The sequence below is a fragment of the Megalops cyprinoides genome, chromosome 2 (genome assembly GCF_013368585.1).
Source record: "Megalops cyprinoides isolate fMegCyp1 chromosome 2, fMegCyp1.pri, whole genome shotgun sequence".
Classification (NCBI taxonomy): domain Eukaryota; kingdom Metazoa; phylum Chordata; class Actinopteri; order Elopiformes; family Megalopidae; genus Megalops; species Megalops cyprinoides.
Genome location: NC_050584.1, coordinates 56,565,431 through 56,583,706, shown reverse-complemented (window position 1 = coordinate 56,583,706; position 18,276 = coordinate 56,565,431). Strand labels below are relative to the sequence as shown.

General features: G+C 41.0%; 1 protein-coding gene across 1 annotated transcript; it reads left to right on the top strand.

Moving 5' to 3' along the window:
* Positions 1-366: 366 nt before the first annotated feature.
* ptbp2a (polypyrimidine tract binding protein 2a) lies at positions 367-15,814 on the top strand. The gene is made up of 15 exons (XM_036521329.1): positions 367-440; positions 2,000-2,030; positions 4,763-4,835; positions 7,072-7,244; positions 7,605-7,748; positions 8,638-8,802; positions 9,196-9,306; positions 9,410-9,608; positions 10,206-10,283; positions 11,043-11,158; positions 12,711-12,744; positions 13,195-13,287; positions 13,493-13,709; positions 13,785-13,862; positions 14,108-15,814. The coding sequence occupies exons 1-15, from the start codon at positions 433-435 to the stop codon at positions 14,235-14,237; spliced, it is 1,650 nt and encodes a 549-aa protein (XP_036377222.1). The 5' UTR covers positions 367-432; the 3' UTR covers positions 14,238-15,814.
* Positions 15,815-18,276: the final 2,462 nt, after the last annotated feature.

Here is an 18,276-nt window from a genome sequence, read left to right as displayed (position 1 = left end):
AGATGTAAAGTAATATCACCAAACTATGTGTGGCATATTGAGGGCCAAAAAGGCCTTTGAGCGGCAGAGGCTCAAAGTCAGAGTTATAAAAGATCACATACACTTCATCACAAACCTTCACTAAATTTAAACCAAGCAACTGAGGGGACAAGGACACTCAGCCTCTTCACAGATGAAGTCATAAAATGAATCCACATGAGGTACCAATGAATCCACATGAGGTACCAGCGGCATCATACCTAGTCGCTCAGTGAGGCGGTTATGGCGTTTCCTGATGGAGTTCATCCCGTTTAGGGTTCATAGCAAAATCCCGTAAAAGATTCGACAAATTTCGGCCATTTCCGTGTAGTCTTCCGCCTCCATTTTGTCGTCTTGCGTGCTGTTGGCAGAGGCGCTGTACTGTAGATCACGTCGTAGACTGATTCTCCGGCAATGGACGGGTATGTATTTTGAAATGTGTTCATTTAATACTTTGATTTTCATAGTGGCTTGAATATGTTTGCTAGTATAATGCCCATGAAAGACTAATCACGTTGAAACAGAAACGAATGAAGCTAGTTAGCTATCTTCCTGATAGCTGGACTAGCTAGCATAGCTTGCTAAAGTACACTAGCTAGCTAGCTAGCTAGCTAACTAATAACGCTACACAGTCGGGCTAGCAAACTAGCTTGCTAACATTATGATCGTGAAGTTCAGTGATACTCACTTTTAAAAATTACTTGCTGGATAGCTTCAGTGCTACTATTGAGCCATCACTTCTGTTTGCGAGATGCCTAATGCAGACAAGTGAACTAGGCACTATGACTTATGACTGGATGGTAGGGCTATCCAGCTGTCTGTTTAGGTAGCTGACATTAGCAAGCTGATTGCGAAGCAGAAGTCAGAAGCAGGTGTCTTGCCTGCTCAGTTGTTTTGTGTTATGGGTTGTTGATGTTTATCACATTGTCTTAAATATCGTCGTTGGAAATTAAACTGTCTCTACGAAACGACAACCAGCAAGGTAACTGGCTGCTGTAGCAACTGTGTAGCCAGCTAGCTAGCCTAGCTAGCCAAACCACCTCCTCCAAAGTCTATTCAGCTAACGTTAGCTGGAGCTGGATTGCTAACGTACACCTCTTTCTTTTCCGGGAAGCTGCACCTTCTCTGGTCTGACAGCCAAGCTTAGAGCCAGCTAGCTAGCTAACGTGACTGAAGCCTCACAGCCGTGTGCACCTTGGTTTCATGCTTTTAGCTTGCTCGAGTTATTTTACAACAGGTCTTTTTTTTTTTTGCAAAATGATGCTTATATGCAGCCAGCCGTCTAACTGGAAATACTATGAATGCAAAAGTCCTTTTGTCACTTATGTTCTTAGAAGCAAGCGCTTAACCATCTCGTTAATTAGGTGCTAGTTGTATGCTTCACAAATAAAGTTGCTGGACAGGACCTGCAGGAGAAGGCCATATGTAGGCAGGCCTGTCTGTGTGGGCACGAAGCCAGGTTAGTTATCCAGTTAGCCAACTGGCTAGCAAATGCGAGAAAGGCCCTTTTGAGAAACTGTTAATTCACTTCGGTGGCTAGGTAGCCAGCTAGCTGCTCTCATCACTGTTCATAGTTGAGTTACCGTTAGTCTATGTTTACAGTGATGTTAGCTTGTAAACCAGCGTCCAGTAAAGTGGCAAGTTCAAAACAATGAAAAATAGCTGCGTTCGCTAGCTGGCTACATTCTATGAATTAACACTGACAGGTGAATGGTACAGTAGCACGACTGAATGTAGCTAGCTAGCTTGCTACAGCATGTCAGCAACCTGGTGCTGATGACAAGCTAGCTAGTAGGTCACCCAATTTTGAATCAAGCTTGAAAGGTCGCTGTTGTCGACAATGCTTTGGTGGATAGTTAACATAAGTTAGGTGGCTGGCTAGGTCGTTTTTATATATATTTTAAGTGTTTATATTTTTTACTGGACAACATTGGTTGCCAAGGTAGCAAGCTACTAAATTGATTTGTCTTTTATATTACAGCATTGTCAGTGATGTTACAGTTGGCGTAAAGGTAAGCACCCTATTTCAAATCAATCAAAGTTACAGTTAAATAATCCTTACCTCGCTGTGTTCTTTTTGCAAAAGTTTAGAATGCACCTGAAGTGTAGGCCATCACATGTGACAGTATGTTCTTTTCAGCTGAATTCTCTTGAACTGTGAGGCATCTCTGCAGACAATAAGTAAAAAAAAAAAAAAAAACACAGAAAGACTACCTCTCTTTTGGCTCATAATATAAAAGCTCACATACAAGCATTGGTTGAATTAAAAATATCTGATGAAGGGGGTAGGAGTGTGATGAGACCTGTATAGAGTAATGTCTGCCTCCATTTGGTGGCCAACATGTTGCCTTTGCTGAGAACATAATACAGAAAATGTTTATTACTTGTAGGGTTGTAGTCGGTGGTGTGAGTTGGCCTGAATATTTGCTCCCCAGAAATGTTTTGTTGTTGCAACAGGTGCACACAGAGTTATCTGTCAGTTTTGTTATATACATTGTAAGGACCTCACTTTGAAACTGAACGTTTTGTTCAGAAACTGCTAGGAAGAAATGACTGGGCTATGTTAAGAGATTTTCTAGGTCCAAAGCTTGGTGGTGTTCACGGTCAGGTTTAGTTGTAATCAATATTTAAAAATGTAAGGCAAGCTAGCCTCTGGTGACCATATCAAGTGATGCATGGGAGAGAAGAACATAATATGTTTGTTACAGGTACTGGTTACAGACATGTTTAGGGAAATTGATACAGCTTTTTACAAAAAATTCTGATTAAATATCCCTTTCCCATCAACCGTATGGCATTGTGTATGACATATGACATTGCATGCAAATGTTCAATGAGTGTTACATTTTTGACATTTCTAAGACTGTTACTAATAAACACCATGGTACTGTTAACTGGTAGTTCCATTCTGTTGGGCTGCTCTAAGCATGTTACTTTGCATTATTGTACAGTGGAATGGAGTTTAATTGGGACTTAAAACCGTTTCTGAATTTGTTCAGTATGTAGTGGTTTGAATGTATGTACCTGTGATGTGTATGGTTGTAGACACATATTGGCATTGTATGAAGTGTACATAAATATCTACATTTCAGCATTGTAGGACATTCTACATATTTGTATGTTATGCATTTTGACATTGTTTTAATGTAATGACATAGGATACAGGCATAAGTCTAAGTTAGGCCTTTTTTCTCTGCTATGTTTCGGGTGTGGATTTTTCAGTGCTCAAGATGATTGATTGAAAATGATTCACTGTCTTGTTAAGCTATAACATCATATTCATGAGTTCCTGTTGAATTTGTGGATTTTCACTAAATAGATAAGACTAATTGTTATAACTGGAACTGCGACTAATTGTTATAACTGGAATTTTTCCTCGGCCAGAAACCACAACTGTTTAATAAATAGAATTAATAATAATTCTTATTAAATCCTAGTCAGACAAGGTGTCTGGCTAATAATTATTCCAGACAAGAACTGAGAAATTGGCCTATATGGTTGAAATAAAAAATTAGAAAATCTAATAAATGATTCATTTAATTACTTAGTATTTCTTTATTTAATGTACTTTTAGTTTCGTGAATTCCTCTGTAGGCATTGCATGTGCTTTAACCATGAGGATGCATTTGTAAACAGGACTTCCAATACTGTACTCTCAGCTGTGCAGTGTGATTAGGCCATTTGTTCATTTTGAATCAATTTTTATTAAGCTTAGTTGACTTCGAATATTAAACTTCTTGATAGACTCTGTTTTGGTGAGCAGGGTCCTAGTAATGTGGTTCCACAGGTTGGTTAATCTCTTTTTAAATCTGTTGAGTGTGCTCTGGGCTGTGCTTGGTAAAAGTTAGAATGAAGTAGCATACGTTTTAAGAAAATGGTCCATAAGAATATAATGTTTGTGCTCCAGGTATTTCTCCAGAATACTTGAATGTATGGATATTAATTGTATTTAAAGGTGTCAGCCTCAGAACGCTAGATTGTTTGTAACTGAATAACGGCCCATTTATGTCCAGAAAAGCTCAAAACGTAGTTCTTTTCCAGAAATATTTTCTGATGCAGGAGTTCCTAATTCAATTTGTCATGAGTAACAGAATTTCTTTCAGTCTAAAACGATATTAGCCGTTCTTCTGTGGGAAATGTTCTGTAAACAGAGCGTACTATAATAGCATTGGTCTTCTCTAGTCTCTCTACTTGCAGCAGGTTTGTTTTTATTAATATTTGATGCCTACTTTTTAAAGGTAGTTTTTTTTAGGAACTTAGTTATACGATTTTATTTCCCAGCATACACTGGTGCGAGTCGTGAAAGGTTTTTCGTCAGAGGCAGCGTTATTACATTCAATTTATTTGTGGGATGTGGCCTTAAGGGGTTCACATTCAATTTATAGCGACCATAAAAACGTAAGCGATAAAGAACAATTTAGTGGAATTCACTCACAGACAAAAGCAAGATGTCCTATTAGAAAGTTAGGTTTGTAATGGCTCTGTGTTTGCCCGTCCGCCCATAAGTCACTTTTAGCGGCGCTCTGAGCATGTCAGTGACTGAAGCCCGGACAGCTCGCCGTCTTTGGGGAGAGCAGAGGCTCCCAATGAAATTACACCATCTGACATCTTAGACTTGCAAGATTAAAACAATACAAAGGGTGCAGCGCGGCGCAGTGTTTTATGTCGTTGTTTCCTCAAACTGTCTTGAGAGAGCTGTATTTCATCGGCCCTTATGGGGGAAAATGGTGTCTCTTCTTTGCAGAGAGGATCAGACGAGCTGCTGTCAAGCAGTCTGTACAACAGTCCAAGCTCTGGTATGAGCAGTATTGTCACTGGTAAGTTTGGTCCTGTTTTCTCCCACAGTTAAATAAATTTGTTCTTTGCCCTTTCTTTCTTTCAATATATATGTATATATATATAAGAAAAAACTGAGAATACATTTTGTCCATGCTTCTGCGGTCTCTCACTGCTGCAGGGAGCTCGTTTAGCTCTTGGTTTGCCAGTAACCTCTAGCTGTGTTGTAGGTGTGCACCCACACATGCAAGTATGTGCCTGGAAGTATGGTTATGTGTGCTGTGTATTGTAACCCTATGCACCCTGCCCTATTTTTTGATGTGTTTGACGTCCCTCAGTGTCAGTTTTAGGCAGATTTCTCGGGATCTATGATAGCTGTCCACACATGGAATATCCATGATATGAGCATTTGATATGCCCCTTTATAAGAAGTAAAATAATTCACAGTTGTTGAAAATAATGTTTACTTGAAGGCCCCTCCAAAAACAAACGTCAGCTAAGGTGTCTCTAGAAAGACTGAAAGTGTAGATCATTTGGCTTGTACACAAACCCGGGGACACACACACCAGATGGTCATTCAGTGTGCTTAAGTGATATAGTTGGTTAGGGTCAGCCAATAACCTTTAATAAAGGTGTGCTAGAATACACAAAATCGGCTAGGGCTGACAGCTTATTTTGAGGTCTTTTTTAAAGTAAATGAGAGAACCCCTGGCAATGAAATGTATAAATAGACATTGCCCCTCTTTCGGAGAACAAACTTTTACCATGATGTACAAAACACATTGAAACCGGTAAGCCTTCTGTACATGACTGAATAAACAGTAAGCTCCTAGTTGGAAAACAGACCAAGTTATTTAGTGGAGAATGAGGTAAGCTCATATAACCACGATTTTCGTCTTTCGGGTTGTAGGGGTTAATATGAGCCTTCAGGAGATAAACATTTTTTGTCTTTTTCTAAATGCTTTTCAGTTGAGTATGTGCATGTGGTTAGTAGGGTTGGGTACCGAAACCCGTTGGTAATATGGCACCGGTTCCTATACGACCGGTATCTACCGGACCGAATCGCAACGCAAATATCGGTCCCTCGTTTCGGTGCCACTTAAATGCCTGAGCCTAGGGCTGGGCGATATAGCTGTCGCGATACATCGACTAGCTATTTTTATTTTTTATTTATTTTATTTTTTTAAGACCCACCACCACCCCCCCTCTTCGGAGGACAACTTTATTTTTAAATAAAGGCAATACATTCGTAATAATATGGATAATAATATGGATATCCATAAAAAGGGGGGGGATTGTGTATAGGAATAGCTATTTTTAGTGCAATAACAGCTATCCCCGGCATGTGGCGTTAGGTTTCTTCCTGTAATTTTTTCCCTTTAGTCATACCTGATGCGGGAGCACACCTCCAGTTTTCCGAGGCCATGTGAAGTCCTCCCGGGGGAAAAAACTCGTATCTAGTCAATGTTGATATCACAGCAACAGCACTATGCTGCTTCCATGTGGTACAAAGATAAAGATTGAAAACATATGCTATGTGTTTTTCAAAGCTAACAGGTAAGTTAACCAACATATAGATACAACTTTATGCCCCAGAAGCATTTCACTGAGCTTTGGAGGTGTGCTCCCGCTACCTTTTTAAAAGTATCGCTTTAGCACCTTTATTGGGGAAAAAACCCAAACGATACCCAACCCTAGTGGTTAGTTGAACTGCAAAAGAAATGGCTGCATCTTGCATATAAGGTCTTGTGACAGGAGGTTCTCAAAGCACCTAACACTAATATTTAGCCTAGTCGTCATTCTGAGTTTGCATTAAAATGTCGACCCTAAACAAGTATTACTATTCAGAATAACTGTACATCAGATGAGGTCTGACAGCTGTGTGAACTCCTGCTTAAAATCTGCATTTACAAGAAATAGGCCTTTCATTTGATACATCTCTAATGTTGTCGCTCACAATCTGCTTCCACAGATGCAACCTGCACAAAATAATTTGCCGGGTAACTCAATTGCAGGAGATGATACTAATTTGAATCAAATAGGAAATTCAAATTAGAAATGCAAGGTTTCGTTACACTGGCTCAGTGCCATTACTGTAATATGGTAGAGGAAACACTAGTGTGCAGTACAGTTTAAACAAAGGTCTGCTTAATTTGTGCCAGATTTTTTTCCCTGTTGATTACTTTTTATCATTACTTTGTGGTGGATCCATCTGAATATTCACAGGACAGGTTTGCCCCAGGGCTGCGTGCGTGCTAATTGTTCGTTCTTCCCCAGCTAACGGAAATGACAGCAAAAAGCTAAGAGTGGAAGACAGGATGGACTGCCCCCCCTCGCGTGTCCTCCACATTCGAAAACTTCCCAACGAGGTGTCAGAGACAGAGGTCATCGCCCTGGGGCTGCCTTTTGGGAAAGTCACCAATATCCTGACGCTCAAAGGAAAGAACCAGGTTCGTGGTTTACCTGTGAAATCAGAGTTGTCCTGCCTTCGCTTTTGTTTGTATGCTTCGTGTTCAGCTAGTGAAATACTTTCTTTGGATGCTGTGTAGTGAGACACTCTTAGCTGTTGGTGGGAATGCATCCACTTTGGCAGTTTGTACTGTTGAGAAAACCGTTGAATTTTAAATTTGAATTGTTTGATTTTTTTTTTCTTTACTTCCTGACTTGCCAAACCACTCAGTTCAGAGTTATTTCCTTGAGAGGCCAAAGGAATGCTAACGGAGGCTGAAACAGACCCCTCTTTTGTGAACACTGCTGCCTTTGCTGTGCCTTGAAGTGCAGAGTACTATAAAAGGTCATTTGACTTACAGGCGTTCTTGGAACTTGGGACAGAAGAGGCCGCAATGACAATGGTGAATTATTACACTGCTGTGACCCCTCACGTCCGTAACGTGCCTGTTTTCATCCAGTACTCCAATCACAAAGAGCTCAAGACCGACAGTGCAGGAAACCAGGTGAGGATATTCATGTTGAAACGTGAATATAGATATGAAATTTATCATATCAGCTGCCTTGTTTAAGTTTAGATGGGGAAAATTGTTGTAGGTTGCACTTGTACTGCATTTTGAGAAATACTATGTTAATCCCCATGATACCACATATGCTTCAGTACAAGATGCCTTGGACATAAGTATTCCCAGCCAGCCCCACCTCCCCACCATGAGCCTACAAGCTTGTAAAAATGTAATGGGTGCATTATGCAGATGTTGTAGACTTCATATTAAAACATTGTTGGTCTAGTTAAAAGTTAAAAGTTGTTAAATGATTACAGGAGTCTAGCATTGCCATCACATTTCATTTATTTCAAGATGCTTCAGTCTGACTGGCTGTAGTTTGTATACTTTACTACAGAAAGCTACTGCTGTAGTTTGTATACTTTACTACAGAAAACTACTATCCCCACAATGCAAAGCAGCCTCACAGTCTTGCAATGATGCCATGGTAACAAGACAGGTGTTTCTTCAGGCTGACTGCTTTTAAGAAGAGGACTGTACAGGCCACCATGGGATAGACAGAGGCAAAGTGTCAGAAGTTGTGGAAAGGGGAGTGGTCAGTGTCTGGAGTAATCTAGGTGAAAACCTTAGGTGAATGGAGTGGGCGGAGCAAAGTAAGCTGTCCGCGTTTTAACAGGGAGATCAGCAACAGGAAGCCAGTGCTGCAGCCAAAGACGTAAAACGCTGTCAAATAATGATAAAGCGTAGCAATTAAAACAGTCCTGTTGATCAGCGCATTCCAGTTTAAAGGAGGACATTTCTTCTTAATTATCACTTAGTTACATTGCTGGTCTGTTCTCATGCCCTAGCTGGCTTCATTATACCCATGTGTTTGTCTCCTTCATGGCAGCGTGCGCAAGCTGTCCTTCAGGCTGTGTCGGCTGTCCAAGCAGGAGGCACGCCCACGTCAGGCACGACCGCTAGCGAGAGTGCGCTAACACCTGCCCCCAGTCCTGTGCTCAGAATAATCATTGACAACATGTTCTACCCCGTCACTCTGGATGTCCTTCAGCAGGTTGGTGGGCTCGCTGTCTTTTTGCTTTGCGTTTTTTACCAGGTGATGAAAGGTACTTGAACTCTATGTATTGGGCCACTTTCACTAGACTGAATTGTGCTATTGTATCTCAGTTTAGCCAGTGTGTTTTTGTTTGGCACTGCTGAAGTGGATCCGGTGTCAGGTGTGCCACCATTTTTAACAGCCAAGACGACGCTATAAAACCTGCCAACAAGGAGATGTGCCCAGTCAGAATAAAGCATATGTGTGTTGTGAAAACTTGATGCTACATGCAATATCACTTTTGCTGAAGTTTTTCCCCTTGGAAAACAAACTAACCTCAATCCTTGTGGGATTAAAAAAATAATAATCAGAAATAACATCTGCACCTCCCCACCCTGTGTTTCTTGGTAGATCTTTTCGAAGTTCGGAACCGTCATGAAGATCATCACATTCACAAAGAACAATCAGTTTCAAGCTTTGCTGCAGTTTAACGATCCCGTCAACGCCCAGCAAGCCAAACTTGTGAGTGGCACAAGAGAGCACTTCAGCAGTGAATTTTTCACCTTTCCAAAATTGTGAAAATTCCGTTAAGAGAAAACGCTCAAATGGCCTTGTCCTTTTCCAGGCCCTGGATGGCCAGAACATCTACAACGCCTGCTGCACGCTGCGCATCGACTTCTCCAAGCTGGTAAACCTAAACGTCAAGTACAACAACGACAAAAGCCGGGACTACACGAGACCGGAGCTTCCGGCTGGGGATGGCCAGCCAGCTGTGGATCCGTCAGTGGCCGCCGCCTTCAACAAGGACTCGTCGTCCCTGCTTGGTAAGAGAGAAAGTGGAGGCCGGCTCCCTTGCTGGTTGCACTGTGAAGGGCGCGGGGGACTCAGGTCTATCAGCCACTTGCGTACTAACTCCTTTCCCTTCATGGCTCTTAACGGGTTAAACTTAACATTACGTTCTTAAATTCCTCAACACCTTTCACCACGATGATCTGATCGAGGTTTTTTTTTCCCCTTGGCACTGACGCCTGCAAGCCTGTCGGTGGCATTAAACAAGAATGCCATCCGTGCTGACCAAATGTTATAAAAAAAAAAGATGTTTGCGTGATTCGGCATAAGATCGTACTGCTGAAGCAAAATGTAATTGGGTGTTTCAAATGGAGATGAAGCAATGAAGTGATGGGCAAAAGAAGGAAGAATATAATGGAATTTGGGTTGATTTATTGCCTGCTCCTCGCATGCCAGAGGAGCCTTAGGGGTAATTGGGCAAGCGTTTAAATAGTCTTTAGGGGGACATAATGCTATGCTGATTGAGAATTATACTTGGCCAGTGAATTTGTTTTCTTATACTATAATGTAGTAGGCTTTAAAAAAAAAAAGCTCCCTCTGTCAAAAGAATTTAATGTACACATTTTCCTTAGGTACTCCATCTGGAATGGTAGCTCCCTATTCTAGTGGTGGAGGGTTTCCGTCTTCTCTTGGCTTTGCACAGGGTGGAGGTACCTATACTTCCATTATGATCTATTCTTTCTTTCTGTTGCTAACACCATTTCTTTCATTTTAAAGAACATAAGCAAGTGTAGCTTTGTATATGCAGTTGTCATTTTGTGAACGGCATCTCAAAAAAATGTGTGCTGCACAGCTTTGCATCCTAGTGAGGTGTGCAAGTGAACACCGTAGCTTTCGATTGCCTTTGAACAATGTTAATAACAGTTGCACAGTCACAGGCAACTTTGGTACTTAGCAGCTGTTGTACTGCAGGTCCAATTCACATTGTTAAACCAACCTTTCACATACTCATTGGCTGACTGTTACGTAAGCGAGCCGAGGTCTGGACGTGAATCAGGCACTGCGGTTTTGGAAGGAATTGGTGTGAACTGAAAGTAACATTTTGCCAAGGTTGTCTGTCATTCGTACAACATTCCAGTCCAATCTAACCACATGCCAGATCAGAAACAGATTAACCTGCCATCTAACCCCGTTTCTCTTGCAGCTGTTGTGACTGTTGTGACAGTTGCATTCTGAGAGAGCTAGAAAGGTTTGAGTTGAGCTGGGATTTGGCGGGAATGCAGCGTATGCCCAAGTGCCTGTGCGCGTGCGTGTGTTTGCACGCATGTGAGTGTATATAGCGCGTGTTTGTCTAGCTGCGGTGGATCTAGGGTGGTTAGGTTATAGGGCAGTGCCACAGCTCGGGCTGAGTTTGCCTGGCATGGGCCCCGAGGAATGGCGCCCCCTCTGACCGTCTCTTGCCTTTGCAGGGGCACTGAGTCCGCTTAGTGCAGCGGCCGCGGCGGCCGCAGCTGCTGGGAGGGTGGCGCTGTCTGGACACTCGGGCACCAGCGGCGTGCTGTTGGTCAGCAATCTCAACGAAGAGGTCAGTCCACGTCCCAGACACCACACCCCCACTGTCTTGCCATTGTGTTCAGACATGCAGTCACTGCTTATTGTGTTTCTGTTAAGCCGCCTCGTGTGCCATTGTTGGTCTGTGCGTGCATGGGTGTGAGTGTGTTTGTGTACATTAGATAAACTGGATCCACTGGATGGAAAATGATGTTCACTTTGGGTCAGAATTCTGTAGTACGTTTCTGTGATTAAACATTCATAAAGTCAGCTTTAAGTGCTTTTATAGGTGCATATCGCAACATGTATAATTTAAAAATGTAATGCTGTTGATATTGAATGGCTCAAGGGCTTTGCTTCTTAGTGATCAGCTGATCACATCTTTTCTAACCTGTCTAAATTCACTAACAGTTCATTCTAATTTCTTACATTTTACATGTTAAACAATAGTATGACAGTGATAATGAAAATAGTTTTTATTGCTTTGATTTGTAAATTTTCCTTAGCTTTTTTCTTGTACTTGCTTTTGTCATGTTTATTTCTACATGAACAGAAATCCTCTCTTCAGAGGTTCTCTCCAGGAGAATTGATGAAGGACTCTTCCCAATCACTTGGCTCTGTTTACTGGGCAGATTCTGGTCATTGTCTCCTAATCTCTCACTCTCACTCTCTGTCTCGCTCTCTCATGCGCTTCTTCATGTAAACTGCTACTCGTTAATTCTTTGTCTTTTCTCTCTAAGCTCCTGTATATCTTTTCTCTCCTGACTTTTCTCTATGCTATGAACACTGGTATGAAATGTAGGAGGCATATGTCTCTCTTCAGAGAGAGTATTTCAGGATTCAATTTTCTGTCATTGTTTTTTTTTTTTTCGCAAAACACCTTGTGGGGTCAAACATGCTCTGTTTACACCATAACTTTGCAAGGTGGTTTTCATGTCTACACCTGCATGCTAAAACCAAAAAAAAAAAAATGAATTGAGTCTGGTGCACTTTGGTTACCATTTTGCCTGCATTTCATACTCTGCCATGCTTGAGCTGTTGAATCCTAAACTTCAGATTGTGTTGCTTGCCCTTTTTTCTTCATTATTGTATATGCTGCAGTTATGTGTTGATATGAATGTACTTTGCCCATGTTTGTCTTGGGTGACTACATTTGCAATTATTTTCTAGTATATTAAAAAAAACAAACATAAACCAGCCATTTCTGACCAAACTCCTGCATTTCCTGTGTACTGACCTATATTTTATTTTTTTTGTTCCCCTACTGTTTTTTTTTTATTCTGCATTGCTATATCCCTTCCCCTTTTCATTCCTACCCCTTCCTTCCTGTGACCCCTTTGTTCCCCATCCCCCTCTTATTTTTCATTACCTGCCCCCCCCCTTCTCCCCTCGTTCATGCTTTGTGCTTGAACAAAATATTCCTCGGACCAACTTGCCCCAATTAACTGCCTTGAACCATGATCCATGACCACCTTCACCATTCTACGGGAAACCACCCTTCGTTATGGATGATCTGTTCATCTCCGCTCTTCCTCGACTCTTCTCTCTTCCTGTCTTACGCTGCTTGCTCTTCTCTCCTTCTAAAGATGGTTACGCCCCAAAGTCTGTTTACCCTCTTCGGTATGTTATCGTTAGCACTCTACTTTTTTTATTATAATTTTTTTCATAATGGTTTCATCTTTTGAATTTGGATTATATATAGTGTTTTGGCTTGCAGTAGAGTAGTATCGCTGTTTTCATTTTTTTATCATTATTTATCCTTTTGTTTTGATCTTACGTCTACCTCTCTGGCTTTTGAAGTCTCTCTTCATAGACACTTTACGTTAATGCATGGTTAAATTACGTTGCATGTAGTTTTATTTATCATTCCACTAAGCTTGTTTTGGAGGGTGTATCAGAGTATGTTCTCTGAGTGTGCTCAAATCTCTGTTCAGAACGTGATTTGTTTGTTCATTTCAGTGAGCGTTCTGTCTTTTTCACTTTTATATCTGGACTTCAGACTCTGTCACTTCTCACCATTCTTCGCTGTCCCTTTCTCTCCCCCCTTTGACTGCCTCTCATTTCTAAAAGGCGTTTACGGTGATGCTCAACGCGTGAAGATCCTGTACAATAAGAAAGACAGTGCACTAATACAAATGGCAGATGGAAATCAAGCCCAGCTAGGTAAGATTCTGCATTCACAAAGATTTCTGTGTAGGCTGTGATAGCTTTTTCAGTCTTGTACTTACTGGTTGGGTGAGAATTGCACATCCTCCAAAGAAAGCATTTATGCACAAGTCAAGTTGACTGTTCTCTTTAAGACGATCCACTTTCATCAAATAAAGACCCGTTTTTAAGAGCAGTCCTCAGTATCCCGGTTCTCTTCCAGCAATGAGTCATCTAAATGGTCAAAAGATGTACGGAAAGATCATTCGAGTGACCTTGTCGAAACACCAGACGGTACAGTTACCTCGAGAAGGCTTGGATGACCAGGGGCTCACCAAGGACTTCACCAACTCCCCTCTGCATCGCTTCAAGAAACCAGGGTCCAAGAACTTCCAGAACATCTTTCCCCCGTCTGCAACCCTCCACCTGTCTAACATCCCGTGAGTAGACGGCTGTGCGTTGGAGAGCAGCCCCTGTGTCCATTGCCGAGATGCTAACTCTTCTCTTTTTTACAGACAAGACGTAACCGAAGAAGACCTCAGAGTACTGTTCTCCAACACCGGTGGCACTGTGAAAGCCTTCAAGTTTTTCCAGTAAGATTTTCCTTATTTGACCGAAAGCCATTCACCTTCTGTCTAAAAAGCCTGCATAGACGATTTTATGATTTTTTTTCTTTTTTTTTTTCAATTAAAACTTTCCAAAACATTGCACTTCATAAGAAATCATTTTTCTGAAAAACAGTTGTGAAAGGACATTTTCAGTAGTACAGTAAGACTCTGACAGTTCCTGTGTAGCCAGATTGCCACTGTATTGATTTATTCAAATTGTCTCTGTGCAGGGATCACAAAATGGCATTGCTGCAGATGTCGACTGTTGAAGAGGCAATCCAAGCCCTGATAGACCTCCACAATTACAACATGGGCGACAACCATCACCTGCGCGTCTCTTTCTCCAAATCAACCATATGAGCAACGCGACGAAGCGGTCCATGTCCTGGCGTGCTCGGGCGCCGTAACGTGTTGACTGTTTCCGGACATTGGGGACCAGTTTGACCTTTTTAAGTTGCATCAGTCATTCCTTAAAGTGTGGATTATCACAAAAGCAAACCTTGGTGAGAAAGCATTTATACAAGCGTGCTTTCGAGACGGTTCCCACTCACCTTCCCTCCTTCATATGTTAGGCAAGCCATTAACCTCTTCCCATTTCCTCATATGAAGGAAGCAAGTTGGTTCCTCTTTTTATTAAAATTAGTTGACAAGACACGTGCCTTACTTGACAAAATAGTATCATCTTTTACATCAGTAGAACTGGTCGTAGTCTATTTGGGCACATTGGATCTGATGGTATATGATGTGGATTTGTAAAAAAAAAAAAAAAAAAACGTTATTTTTTTCCCATGTGTCTGTACAGTTTGTGAAGTTCTGCCACTTGAAAGTGTATTATTGATTAACTCTTTGATTTATTTTAAGGTGATTTTTTTTTCCCCTCCTTTTTTGTGTTCCTAAAAATTCATTGTGTGCGTTACAGAATGAGAATCAGAAAAGTTGGAAGAATGGATGGTGGTGAAACTAATGAGTACGCCACGATTCTGCAGTATATATTGTTTGGCGTTATCCTGACACCAGCGGGAAAAGCTTTATCCTTGGTATATAATGTCAGTGAGATCACTTCCTCCACCCCCCGCCCCCCTGTTTTATTATTAATTTTTTTTTTTTTTTTTTTGGAAAAACCTTGTTTACACATTGCACCCAACTATGGAGTATAGTATAAATGTTGCTCGTGACTGAATATACTTTAGGTGTTCTTCAGCCTTCCCTATGTGCATCTTTGTTGCCATTTTCAGTTTGTATTTGGAGATTACAAATGGCTGTGGTTTTCTGAGCATGTAATGACTGGTCTAGTTAGTTCTGGGACAAACTGCTGTTGCATGCATTTGTAAAAAGCTAACAGAAGTGAGCCTATAGTGATGTCATCGTGTGGCAGTTTTTTTGAAGAGGACAACCTGGTGGGACCAAAGTTTATGTGCCTTTAGTCTTAATTTACATTGCATTGTAAAGAAAAATCTGTTTTATTGAACCTCTGAAATATTTTGTATTTCAAAAAGAACCATTCAGACTTTATAGCAAACATGGCTCAGAATCGACAGGAGAATTCTTCAGACGGTTGCTTTGTGATCACAACTGTATCCAGCCCTGTTTCAGGAATGAATCAATACCCCTCCACGTAACCCCCCACCCCACACCCCCAGATACAGTCAGTGTATCTAGTAAAAAGAACATTTTTCAAGATTCAATGGCTGTCTGATAAATAAAAGTCATGTATATTTTCTATATTAGTTGAGTTTTTACATCTTTAGAAATGTAAAATTCAGTATAGTTTGGAAGCGGCACAATTAAAAGTGAATTTTCTAACAAGTCGGGAGGTTTGATGGCTGTGTGTGGTTTCTCTCTGCGTGTACTCTGCTTTACCTCTGTAGCATGCTCAATAAACACTTCTGTAGCTCTGTATTCTCCTCTTCTCTGTCTCTATGCTGCCTCTCTCTTTCCTCTCGTCCCTTCCCTCACTTTGCCTCTGATATCATGTTCTCTGTCAGGGTGGGAAAAGCACTCCTCATTCTGGCGAATGTTTTGTAAAATATCGTTAAGTACAAAAAAAAAGGGAGCAGACGAAAATGCCAAAAACAAGCCAAACGGCTCTTTTCTGAACCAAAGTTTTGAGAACAATTTCCCACCCTGCTGTACTCTTGCTTCAGACAGATCTACCCTCTGTGGTTTTAACTCTTTGTTCTGTCTCTTCAGTTGTATCTACTAATCAGTCTCCTAGGGTCTCATGCTTCTCTGCTATAAATCCATCTTTCACTCTTCTGCTGTAGAGGCCTATCTGCTCAACTCTCTCTCTCAGAAAAAAAGCTCTTGCAGCACTTGGATGTGAAGCTTTTTGTTTGATGCTGAAATATGAAGCATCCCTCTGGCCCTGATGTAATATAATTGAAAATGGTATCTAACCACTCCCAATACATGGATCCTGAGCAATTTGCTTATGCAGGTTTATACAATGAATTTGCCACTCAGTATTTTACCTGAATACTCTGTCCTCAGTCCCCTTTCGCCCTTGGAGGGTGTAGTACATGCTGGAATTTAGTAAAATGTTTGGTGCTTTTTAAAGGAATGAAGAATGAATGTGGGGAAACCACAGGTACCGTGCTTTAAAAACACAATGGAAAGCGAGAAAATGTACTTGCTATTTCATGTAAAAGATTAGGTTTCCCCTTGAATGACCTCTGCTTTAGAAGTATCTCAGACGTATCATGATTCTTTATTTCATTCATCATGATTCATTTTTCATTTTCAAAATGTGCCTTGGGCACTAACTGCTGACAGCCTAATGGCAGGTATACACTGTGCGATTTTGGGCTGTCCCAGACAAAAGATGACCAATGTGAAAGAAATGTGGCCATATCTTTGGTCGTAAAACGTGCAAAATGAAACTGGTGACATTTTATTCTTGTATATTGACTTGCGTCGTAGCCTACGATTCAGTAGGTGTTATGATCGTACAGTCTACATACATCAAAATGATGTCGTACCCAAGTTTATTAGATCCATGTCGCACAGTGTGGCTTGCAATAAACTTATAAGATTGCTGAAATCTCACAGTCTGTAGGCGCCATAACCAGATGGTACAAAGATCAGAGGATATCCAGAAACTACTCTCAACTGATGCCCATGAACAAGCAGGCAAACTTTATTTTAGTTTTGTTAATTTTCACTAATACCCATGAACTGTTCAGTGTATGTGCAGTTAAATATGTGGGATAACCAAATTCTTCAAACGGAAGGGTCATTTTAATGCATTTATTCTATCCTAAACTGAAATTTCTAAGTTATAATTTCATTATATGCATAGGTCAATATTGGGTCCATTCTTCAGTCTTTAATACTTCCCACTCCATTGGAAATATTCATTTGGTTAAAATAATTCATGTTAAAAAGATTAATTCTAAATTGTTACCACATAAGCCAGGGGTGTCCAAACCTCTCCTGGAGGGCCACTTGTCCTGCATGTTTTAGATCTCTCCCTGCTCCAACACAGCTGATTCAAATGATCAACTCCTTATGAACTCCTGAAGCTGCTGAATAACAAACTGATCATTTGAATCAACTGTGTTGGAGCAGGGAGAGATCTAAAGCATGCAGGACAAGTGGCCCTCCAGGAGAGGTTTGGACACCCCTGACATAAGCAGTTAAACCACGTATTTATTAACTCCTAGTTTGGAGGTCAGCATTGCATTTTATCAGCATAGCATTGCAGAAATGATCTTTGCTATTACAAGTGACATCTTCAACTTCACCTTTACAATTGGTTGCTGTTGTTAATGTCATGTCATTTTCTTTGAATGACTGTATGTACAGTACCTGCCTATTTTGGATTCTTAGATGCCTGTAATGTTTTCATGCAAATAATAATTTCACAGATTCTCTCATTTTTATTAACTATTGCTCTTAATTATATCTTTTCATGCATATGTTTGTATGTGTGGTGGTGATTCTCATAACAGCACTGTGCCCGTAAGAGGACGCAAATGTACTTTGTTTAAAAGTTGTCCTCCCTTTTCCAGTGAAGGAAGTTGCTCTGAATTTGAGTTACTTTTCACGAGGGCTCCTTTAGAAATATGAGGGTGTTTTCAAGTTAGTTTGGCGTCCTCAAGTCAAGTCATGGGATGGGCCCCTCATGATGGACGTCCTGTCTCTGGATGTGTGATGAAGACAATTCCCCAGCCTCCAGTGGACCATAGTGCTGGATGGTGCGATTCATCACTTTACAACACTGCCTTTATTTTGCGCACTTAAAGCGAAATGCTTGCGTTCTCCATCCACCTTTTATAAACAAAAAAATGACACTATAAATCAGAACACAGACCTAGACCAAATCAATACTTTGTCTAACACATGAATCACACTTTAGACATCTGTATCCGTACCCCATTTCAGAGTCAGAAAGACAGTT